This window comes from Caloenas nicobarica, chromosome 16, assembly GCF_036013445.1.
Source record: "Caloenas nicobarica isolate bCalNic1 chromosome 16, bCalNic1.hap1, whole genome shotgun sequence".
Taxonomy (NCBI): domain Eukaryota; kingdom Metazoa; phylum Chordata; class Aves; order Columbiformes; family Columbidae; genus Caloenas; species Caloenas nicobarica.
In genome coordinates this window covers 14,819,891-14,830,713 of record NC_088260.1, presented here as the reverse complement: position 1 = coordinate 14,830,713, position 10,823 = coordinate 14,819,891, and the positions used below count along the sequence as shown (strand labels likewise).

Below are 10,823 nucleotides of genomic sequence, written 5' to 3'. Positions count from 1 at the left end.
CGGCTGGAGCTCCCACTAAGGTGAAGTGGTCAAGATGCCGACCAAGCAGGAGGTCTCCTTGGGCAGGTCCCAGGACATACTTGCTAAACTCAGCTGAACCCCCCTTGCTGGGCAGCAGCCTGCAGCACAAAGAAACCTGATGGGCACAGGACAGAGACAGGGCGATAAAAACCTGCCCTTCCCAGGAAAGAGGAGTCAGCAACAGCTGTTCCGGGACTGATGTTCCACGCCCACCGGTGCATCTGCACCAAGCTGGGTGGAAAAGGTAGCTGGATGCCAACTCCAAATGAGCTCCCCAGCAAGAGCTCTCTGGACACTGCTCAGGAAGGCTGCAGGCGTGATGCTCCATTGGGAAGGAGCTGCCGCTTGCTGCCTGGCCGTGCACGCAATAAAAGCGGAGCGTTGGTCTACCAGAGCTGCTCTTTCTGCTCTCAGTCACCACCCTTGCTGAGGACCTGGCCTCTCACAGATGCTGCATCATCACTAATTGAAATGAGACTGAAATAGGAACTGTGCCTTCTCACAACTTCTCAGTGTTTGAGGAATCAGGGTGGTGTTTGTATGATAGAAATCAGGAAGACCGCTCCAGCACATAACCCTGACTTACATCTGCGCAGGGTGGGGGTGCACTGCAGTGCTCATGGGGCTCCCCCTGGGTTTTTATTCATGCTTTCCAAGAAGAATAGCCAGCTTTGCTTTGACCATGTTGTGAATCCAAAAGAGACTGATGAAAATCAGACCTTGTCCCTGCTTGTCCGGAGAAGCTCTGGCACAGAGCACAGAAGAGGTGACTGTCAGCCCCAGAGGGTGGGAGGTTACAAAGCGACATGTGGTGTGGCCACAGGGGCAAAGGCAGCTTGAGGGCTGGTGAAGCTGCCCTGGCCCTCCAAGTTGACTGACATGAACACCAGGATGAATTAAAGCAACAGTGGAGGTGCTGCAAGTATCCAAAATAAAAACAAGTCACCTTCTGACCAGCACTTGTCCTTTCTTCAGGGGTACTCCAATAGTATATTTCTGGAAGAGCAGCTGGATTTGCTAATTAACTCAGCGTTTTTCTAGGCCAGGTTCGCTCCCCATCCACGGCCTCCCTCTGCTGCCCACGAACCTCTGGCGATTCACCATCCCCGGCAGCGGCACAGGCACAGGACACAAGACAAGGAAGCTCCCAAGTCCTGGTCCCCTTCACTCAATCCCTTGCGCCAGCAGCGCCACCTTCTCTCTGGGCCCTGAGGCTCACTCCCTGAACTGCTCCTCTGTATTACTGCCCTGCTCTGTCACTACAGACACACTGTAACACTTTTGGACCCAGCCGGCTGCATCCTGCTGCTGGTAAACATTGCAGCCTCTTCTCTGGAGGCTCCATGGTGTGACTGTCCCTCAGGCTCACCCTCTGTAGAAACTGCTGTAAAAATCATGTGTCTGTGTATATCTGCCTTGTTTCTAGGCTGGACCTACAAATGGGAACCACAACAACCATTTAATCGGACTGAGCTGGGAAAAGCCCAGAGTCTGGTGGCACCAGACTCAGCTCTAGCAGGAAGGAGATATCCCCTGGGGCGCGAGGCCAATTGAATTTGGCTACTTGCTTTACCAAAATCAGTGAAACTGGCTTTATCAGCAGATGTGTGGAGTTCAAGGAGGAAACCTCAAGCTTTTAGGCTTGTTCTGCACTTGCTATCCCTTTGCTGAGCCATGCGATGATGCTGATGTGTTGCAGGAGGCTGCAGCCCTGCCAGCAGAAGGACCCCATGGGCTGTTGTGCTCCAGGCGGAGAGGGCTACATGGCCCGCCCTGACTCTGCCAACGCTGGGAGTGATGCAGACATGCATGCTGTAACCTGGTAGCCTTATTCTGCAGGTTAATTATTCACCTAGCACAATACAACACCTCCTGCTGTAGGCACCCAAACCTCCCCGTCAACTGTAGAAGCTCACAGATCCAACATACACAATGCTAAGCAAACCTAAAGCATATGAGATTTTTTTTCTCTTGTCAAGCTGCTTGAGTCCCTTCATCTCATTTCCAAAGAGATGAAAATACCAGTACACTGTTTACCTTGGACACCAAAAGAGACTGTGCTCTCCTGCACCTGGGGAGGAATAACCCCAGGCGCCAGTACAGGTTGGGTGTGGACCTGCTGGAAAGCAGCTCTGCAGAGAAGGACCTGGGAGTTCTGGTCAACAACAGGTTGACCAGCAGTCAACAATGTGCCCTTGTGGCCGAGGCCAATGGTACCTGGGGTGTGTTAAGAAGAGTGTGACCAGCAGGTTGAGGGACGTTGTTCCTCCCCCTCTGCCCTGGTGAGGCCCCACCTGGAGTCTGTGTTCAGTTCTGGGCTCCCCAGTTTAAGAAGGACAAGGAACTACTGGAGAGAGTCCAGCGGTGGGCTACGAAGATGCTGAAGGGTCTGGAGCATCTTTCTTCTGAGGAGAGACTGAGAGAGCTGGGGCTGTTCAGCTGGAGAAGAGAAGCTGAGAGAGATCTCAACAATGTTTATAAGTATCTCAGGATGGGTGTCAGAGGATGGACCAGACTCTGTTCAGTGGTGCCCAATGCCAGGGTGAGGAGCAACGGGCACAGACTGAAGCACAGGAGGGTCCATCTGAACATGAGGAGAAACTTCTTTCCTCTGAGGGTACCAGAGCCCTGGACCAGGCTGCCCAGAGAGGTTGTGGAGTCTCCTTCTCTGGAGACATTCAAACCCACCTGTACACATTCCTGTGCAATGTCCTCTGGTGAATCCGCTTTACCAGGTAGTTTGGACTAGATGATCTCCAGAGGTCCCTTCCAACCCCAACCATTCTATGATCCTGTGAAATGCCCCAACCCTGTGACCTTTTCTGCTCTCCAGCTTGTCAGCCCACATGATTTCTGCCAAGCTTCAACACATGCTAACAAGTGGGTCCCTGCTTCTGAGCTGCTGTTCCTCATGCTGTTGGGCAACCCAGGTCCTGCTGAGTCATCATTTATCTGACCTTCACCTGGAAGTGCAGTGATATGTATCAGCCAGGTACCAGCTCCTGCTTGCAGAGCTGCTTCCTTCTAGGTAGTTCCCATAATTTTAAGGAAGGTCTTCACCAGGGCAGTAAAACCAGGCACCTCCCACATACACAGTGGCACTGAGAATCGCCTAGGTGCTAAGGGAAAGCAGAAAATGGTGGAAAGTTCCTCCTAGCATCAGGATCTGACCTCTTACAAGGAACCTGTGTGTCTTGGGGAGGATTTGGGGTAGGTTTTATCGTTGTTTTTCGTCTCTTTGACGACTTCCTGTATTTTCTCGTAGGCATGGCTGTTTAACAGAGACCATGGTTGGTTACTGCTGGAAGCCACTCCAGAAGCGCAGCACACCACCTTGCTGAGAGTGGAGAGCATTTAGTCCTTGACTTAAAAAGGCTCACCTAGACCAGGCTGCCCAGGACCTTCAGGGTGCTCCTTGACCCTTGGAAAATGCCTTGAGAAGCTTGCACTCCCAGGGCAGGGAAGGGCTCCTGGGAGCCACAGGACCTGCAGATGACCATCGAGCTTGGTCTGACTCCACAGCCAAGACTTGCGCTGAAAACGGCTGATGGAGCCAGCCCGGCTTCTGCACTCAGAATCTGGTAATTGCAAGAGAAGAGATAATTCCCCCTTTTTAATCCCTTTCCCCAAACCCCCATATTAGAAAATACATTCTTGAGGGATGGCCCTTTCCTTAAGGGGCTCTGGGTACATGCCACATCCCTACCCCAGCGCAGCCTCCCCAGGGCCTGGGGCTGGACGTGTGGGCCTGGGCTGTGCAGGCAGAGCATGTCCTGCCTGTCCTTGTCCAGGGGGGTGCTGAGAACCCATGGACACCACTGCAACCCACCCATGAAACAGTGCTCAAACCTAGAGCCAGGGCTGCAGAGCATGCGCGAGCTGAGCCCACCACCCCAGCCTCTGGTCCCAGGTGGCAGCTAGGGAGCAGAGATGCCACAAAAGCAGCAGAGGAGCCTGACTCCCACCACAACCCAGTGCCACTGGCTGATGGAAAGACTGAGCTCTGCTCCTGGTAGCCCATCCACCCTGGTCCAGCAGACCGGGGCAGAGGCACTGGGGCGCTCCCCACTGCTGTGTGCTGAGGGTGCTCACAGGAGCATGACAGAGAAGCTCCAGCATGGGGTCTTGGAGTCAAAGGAGGAGACCCAGGTGGGACAAAGATGTGACACAGAGCCACAGCTCAACCCATGCTCTCCTAAGCAGGCAAGGGACATGGTGGCACCCAGACAGAGGCCATGTCAGCTGCCAGCCAGGAAGTTCCAACTCACCATGTCCTGACAGAGGATGAAGGGACCTGTGGGTGTATGGCAGAGCAGCCCTCAAGGGTCTTCCCTGGGTCTGCAAGCCAGTTGAATTTATCATCTCAAGTGTGAAATAACTGCATCATCCCTTTGCTCACTCGAACTCTTGTTTTGGCTTCCAACCTTCGCAAGAGATTTTTCTCACCAAAAGAAATTATTTCTCTGCTCTGCCTTCTATGTCCAGAGCCATGGATGCCCTGGATGCCTTATTGAATAGGGTGGACACGTGTTCATCCTTTTGTCTTCTTTTTATCTCCACAAAGTTGTAAGTTCCATCTTAGAGCAATGGAAAGCGGAAAGGCTCATATCCAGTACTGCAGCAATTCCTTATGCAATACCATTGTGGATGCCCCACACAAAGGGCAATGTCCCATGGCCGTCCTTGAGCCACTTGGTGTTTCCATGCAAGACTTGGCTGGGGTCACTTGGGGCTCTGTAGAACCAGGTCCCCTCCCTCTCAGGATCCTCTAGCTTTGCACTGGGCAGGGTAACAGGCCCTTCTACAGAGAGGGGAGAGCCGTGCCCCCAGCCATTGGTGCCTCTGCCACAGAGACACGAGCAGGCTGTGGCCAGCAGCACACACAGTACACATGCTCACATGCCTGCACGGAGCCAACACTGCCAGCTGGGGCGAAGGGCAAGGCTGGACATGAGGACAGTGGGGTATGTGTCGGCTCTGGGACATGAATGAGGCCTCAGGTCTGGCAGTCACTTGCACAGTCCAGACACCCAGCTCTTGCCTGCAGGCCGCCCTCGTAGGAGGCATCACCCTGATGCCCATGCTGGCCTGGGGATGATGCAAAGGGAGAAGGAAGAAGCCCTGCCATGACCTGAAGTTCAGGGCAGATAAAGTCCCACTTCTCCCCTCCCCATCCCAAGGAAGCCCAGCTCCAGCCCTGACCAGCTCGGTAGCCTCCACCAGCCTCATTCCAGTATGGGATGTCTTTTTTGTGCTGGGGAGCTCCAAATGGGATGTGGCGTGCAGAGCAGGGGTGGAGAATCACTTCACCAGCCCATCCCTGCACTCCTGCTGACCCAGCCTGGGACCTGCTGGCCACCCGCATGGCACAGGATCACGGCTGCTGGCATCTCTGCTAGAGCCCGGCGCTCCCCCACTCCAGTCTAAGTGGTGCCCTGTGTGCTGCAGCAGCACAGACAGAGCAAGCACTTGGCATCTCAGCCCCGCGCCAGCCTTGCCTGTGACCTTGAGCCGTGTCAGCAGAGCCAGGCGCAGGGCTGCACGGTGCTGCCCATCAGGGCAGGCAGTCCAGGGCTCAGCCCTTCAGCTGCCCAGCTGGACCGCAGCCCCACCTCAGCAGCTGGCAGCAGGGCAGCAGTCCCCCGGTGAGGCAGTGGGGTGCTCTGTGGTGTGGGGCCAGTCACGTCCCCTCTGCCAGCTGCTTGGGGGATGAAGGCCAGAGTACCAGTGTCTGTCCTTATCACATTATCTTCCAGACAAACCCAAACTGAGTCTCGAGCCCCTGATGCACTCACACACTTGGCAGCCCAGGCTGCGCCGTGTTGCTGGTGTGGGGGTCTCCTCATGGGGCTCCCGCAGAGCTGCGAGCACAGCCCAGGGGGGCATCCCTGGGCACACTGGGGGTGCAGGGAACAGGAGCACGGTGCAGCCTGCAGCAGGAGAGCTCTGTGGCTCTCGGTGAGTGGCTGAAGGCTGGTTTCCCTGGATCCACATTTTTCCCTAGCAGAGCCCTTCCCCAGTGCTGCCACGGCAGCCTCCGTCCCGCTTGGTGAACACAGCCCCCAGGGTGGAAATGTCCTTCTGTGGGACAGGGGCCACGTGGAGCCTGGAGTTGTCTCCAGCAGGTGACACAGCAGCTGAGAGACCTTTGTGACACCTCAGGCAATGTCACAGGTGGCACACAGCATCCATGTCACAGCTGAGAGTGGACTCCGCACTCTCTGGGATGTTGGCCTCTGTCCGCTCTGTTAGGGAAATCCTGATAAGGTGAGATAAGGTGTCTGCCAGCCGCAGCTGTGCTGCAGCACTCCTGGGTGCACGGGGCTCTGCAAACCATCCCACCTATCCCCTGGCATGCAGAACTCCAGCAGGGCAGACCATCATCCCAGGCAAGAAATAAACTGCAGGCTGGCTCTGGAAGCATGAGCTGCACTGGAGGAATCAATGGTGACTCTTTCTGCTTCCTTCCTTCACTTCCCAGTCCCTTCCCAGCTCCCCCTTGGCAGAGAGGTGAAGCTGGACCCTGGTGGGCCACTTCTCTGGGGCAGGGCCAGCATCCCTCTGGGATGCAGCAGCAATGCAGCAAGATGGGGATTCCTGGATGCACCACCCACTCCGTATAACGTTCCCCTCAGGCACCAGGGCCATAATGGGACTGGGGGGATGAGGCATGAGCACTGCCCTGCAGCCCAGCCACGGTCCCGGGATATTTACAGGGGAGAGAGATCGTTTTCCCCGGGTGGGAAATGTACCAGCATAGGCTGGGCCACCAGCTGGAAAGCAGCTCTATGGGGATGGTCTTTGGGGTCCCACTGGGCCCTGGCTGAAGAGGAGCCAGGGATGCTCCTCACAGCAGAGGCCACCAGCAGCCTCAGCTGCACCAGGCAAAGTGTCGCCAGTAGAGCAGGGGAGGGGAGCACCAAGGGGGGTGCATTGCTGTGTCCTTTCTAGCATGGGCTCAGCTGCGCAAGGCGTGGACTTGCTGGGGTGAGGGTTGAGTCAAGCAAAGGGCCACAGAATCATAGCATGGTCGGGGTAGGAAGGGGCCCTCAAAACTCATCTAGTGCAACCTCCCTGCCATGAGCAGGGACATCTGCACCAGCTCAGGTTGCTCAGAGCCCCATCCAGCCTGGCCTGGGATGTCTCCAGGGATGGTTCATCCACCACCTCTCTGGCCAACCTGGGCCAGGCTCTCACCACCCTCAGGGGCAACAATTTCTTCCTCATGTCTGGCCTGAATCTCCCTCCTTTAGTTTAAAACCATCACCCCTTGTCCTACCGTAATGGGCTCTGCTCAAAAGTCTGTCCCCACCTTTCTTACAAGCCACTTTTAAGTCCAGAAAGGCCGCAGTAAGGTCCCTATGGAGCTTCTCTTCTCCAGCTGAACACCCCAGCTCTCTCAGCCTGTCCTCCCAGCAGAGCTGTTCCAGCCTCGGATCATTTCTGTGGCTCCTCTGGCCCCTCTCCAGCAGCTCCATGTGTGTCCTGTGCTGAGGACCCAGAGCTGGACCAGCACTGCAGGGGTTCTCACCAGAGCAGAGCAGAGGGGCAGGATCCCCTCCCTCCACCTGCTGCTCACGCTCCCTTTCATACAGCCCAATGTACAATTTGCCTTCTGGGCTGCAAGCGCACGTTGCCGGCTCATGTCCAGTCTTTCATCCACCAGTACCCCCAAGTCCTTCCCGGCAGGCCCCTTCATTTGTATTAATAGTTGGAGTTGCCCCAACCGAGGTTGGCGTGGGGCTGGGGCTGCCCCCCAAAGTTGCACCTGGTGGGGGTGCCTGTTTCCAGGGCTGTCCAGGTGAGGGGTGTCCAGGGAGGGAGTGCATGGGCAGAGGGTGCATGGGACCGGGTGCCTGCGACAGGTGGTGAACACCTAAGGGCTGGCCGGGATGGGGGTGCCCAGGACGGTGGCTGCACGGGACGGGGGTGCACGGCCCGGGGGGAGTCTGACACAGGGGTGCACGGGAGGGGCGCGTGTCCGGGCGGCGCTGGGTGCCCGGCGCGAGGGCGCGCACGGGCGGAGTCTCCAGGGCAGGGGGTCCGGGGCGGGGTGTTACCGGCTGCCCTCCCCCGGCCCCGCTCGCCTTCCCCCGGGCGGGGCGGGGCCGGCGCGGCCCAATCAGCGCCGGGTCCGCCGCCGGGCGCGGGCTTAAAACCGGGCGCAGGGGGTGGGCGCGCGTGCGCGCGCTGCTGGTCTGCGCGGCGGCACCGGGCGCGCGCGCGCCGGGCCCGGCGGTACCGTGTGCGCGGGCGGCGCGCTGTACGTTGCCTTCCTGAGCGGCGGTCCCGGCCCGGCCGCGCTGCTGCAGAGCGCCTGGGCCGCGCGCGGCCGCCTCCGCGCCTGCCGGGGCCGCGCTGCGGCGGGAGCCGGCCGCGCTGTGGCGGCGCCGCGCCGCTTGCGTCGATCCCGCGCTGCCGGGAGGGCGCCCCCGCCGGCGGCGGGGCTGGACGCTGCCGGGCACGCTGTGGTGCGGGGCCGGTAATTCTGCGGGGAACGCCAGCGAGCTGGGTACGAGGGCGGGCGGGCACGCCCCAGCCTCCTGGCGGGGCCGTGCGCACCGGCGCTGCCCTCAGGTCTCTTCCGTGGCCCCGACCGGTGCTGCCGGGACCACGACCAGTGCTCGGCGCAGATCACGGCGTTGCAGTTCAACTACGGCATCCGCAACTACCGCCTGCACACCGTCTCCGACTGCGACGCCGGGGGGGCGGGCCGGGCGGGGGGGACTCAGCAGGCGGCTGCCTGCTCAGCGCCCCCGGCTGCCCCGCAGGTTCCAGCAGTGCCTGCTGGCCGTCAGCGACACCATCTCCAACATCATCGGTGTTACCTCCTTCAACCTGCTGGAGGAGAGTGAGGAGTGTGTTCAGCGGCACTGGGGGGGAGGGTGAGCGCCCCGGGGGGGCCGCTGCTGCGAACCCGCGGCTGGTGCATCCGCTGCTGCAGCGCCGGGTGCGCCCTGCCTGGCTGCCCCGCTGAGCACAGCTTGGCCATGGCAGGGCTGATGTGCGGAGCCTCATGGCATATGGTGTCTGCAGGTGTGAGCGTTATGGTGTAGTGCCCCTGGCCAGGATGCTGCAGCAGAGTCAGTACCACTATGGCCTGCCGGTGCAGGAGATGAGCAGCCCAGCTGTGCAGCCCCCAGGCAAGGGAAGGAAGTCCTCTAGAGCAGGGTGCAAGCAGCTTGGACTGGCACTGGGGCAAAACCCCGGGCTCCACCGTCCACAGAGACCTGCAACAGCCCAGCAGCTGCAGGGCGTAGGTACCTTGTCTCCATCTGCTGTGGACAAGGCTGAGCCCTCAACCAGGCACCCAGCAGCACAGTGGGGGCTGAAGCCCGGTCCCCCAACAGCAATGACCCTGTTGGAACAGTACCATGCTGGAAGAAAGTGAGCATTGGAAAGAGTGCAACAAGGGGCTGGGGGCTCAGCACCCTGTGCCTGCATGGCCCGCACTGAAGATGGCATCGTCAGAGCCAGCCTGGCCATGGAGCTCTGCAGAGCTGCCCCTGTGCCTGCTGTGCAAGGTCACCGGCAGCAGGGTGAGTCAGTGCTGAGGGCAGATGTGTGCCACAGCTGGGATGTCCTGAGGCCGAGGCCTGCCAGGGTCACGTGCCAGGGGTGCTTCTCATCACCCTGCTGTCCTCAGGCCCAGGCAGAGTGTGCAGGTGCTACAAGCACCTGGATAAGTGCAAGCACCAGATTGCACCTCATGAGGTGAAGTACCAGCTGCACAATGTGGACACCCAGAAACTCTTCCATTGCAACTGCACTCGCAGGTGTGTGTCCAGGAGGAAAAGGCTGGGCTTTTCCCACCATTAGAGGGCACTCTGTGCAGTTTGGGTTCAGATGAGGTGGGACCCAGCAGGATGCCTGCCCTGGCCAGCAGCTGCTGACCACATCCAACCTGTGCCTGCAGGCTGGCACGGTTCCTGCACAGGGTGAAGGACCTAAATGACGTAGAGGTGGTTGTCCTAGCCGACTGCATTGCCATATGCTGCTTTGTTCTGGAGCCACTCACTGACTGCAGCCCAGGCAAGGGGCCACAGCACAAGTAAGTGTGGAGGGTCAAATGTGGCCTGTGTGGGGCTTCCTACCCTGCACGGGCAGGAAGGACACCCTGGCAGAGCTGGGTGCTGTCCTACAGGCTTGGCATGAAGCTGGCATTGCAAGTGTTACCTGCTGCTCTGCTGTGCCATGAGCAGGGCTGTGGGTACCCAATGGATGTCAGTGCTGCAGCATTACACCTGGGCTCACAGCTTTGCTTCTTCAGCTGTATCACAGTGACTTGGGCTGTGCTGGAACATGCAAAGCATTTTAGACCATGAGGCGCTGGGGTCCTCCACATGACCTCCAGGGACAAGCATCCAGACTGGAACATGCAGGACAGTGGTGGCACCCTCTATGAGCAGTGCCTGCAGCTGGCCTTGGAGCAGAAGCCAAGTGCAGCAGCCAGAGTGGAGCTGCTTGATTTCTGGTACTTGAGACACAGGATGGCACTGACCATGGCTGCTGGGGGTCACAGCTGGAGTGGGGGCAGGCAGAGGGACAGAGAAGCCTCTCGAGCTGTGGCTGCTGTGTGTGTGCATCAAACCAAGGGGAAAGGAATAGGAGAGCTTGGGAAACACACCATTTTCCTTCCTCGTTGTGCCCTGAGGCAGGGGGGATGGCAGGGCCCCCCACCTCTAGATTTGTGCCCTTTAGTTGGGGGGCCTAGAGGGGGTGCAAGGAGGGCTGGCGTCTGTGCTGGCTCCCTGCCCTGGTGCAAGGTGGGGCGGGCAGCAGCTGCAAGGGGCTGGCCCAGG

At 58.9% G+C, this 10,823-nt stretch overlaps 1 protein-coding gene across 1 annotated transcript; it reads left to right on the top strand.

Moving 5' to 3' along the window:
• Nucleotides 1-34: 34 nt before the first annotated feature.
• Nucleotides 35-10,735, top strand: PLA2G3 (phospholipase A2 group III). The gene is given in 12 exon segments (XM_065646046.1): nt 35-52; nt 8,190-8,368; nt 8,370-8,533; nt 8,599-8,738; nt 8,800-8,906; nt 9,058-9,408; nt 9,493-9,560; nt 9,668-9,797; nt 9,938-10,072; nt 10,129-10,151; nt 10,348-10,495; nt 10,723-10,735. Coding segments are annotated over 12 exon segments (1,476 nt in total).
• Nucleotides 10,736-10,823: the final 88 nt, after the last annotated feature.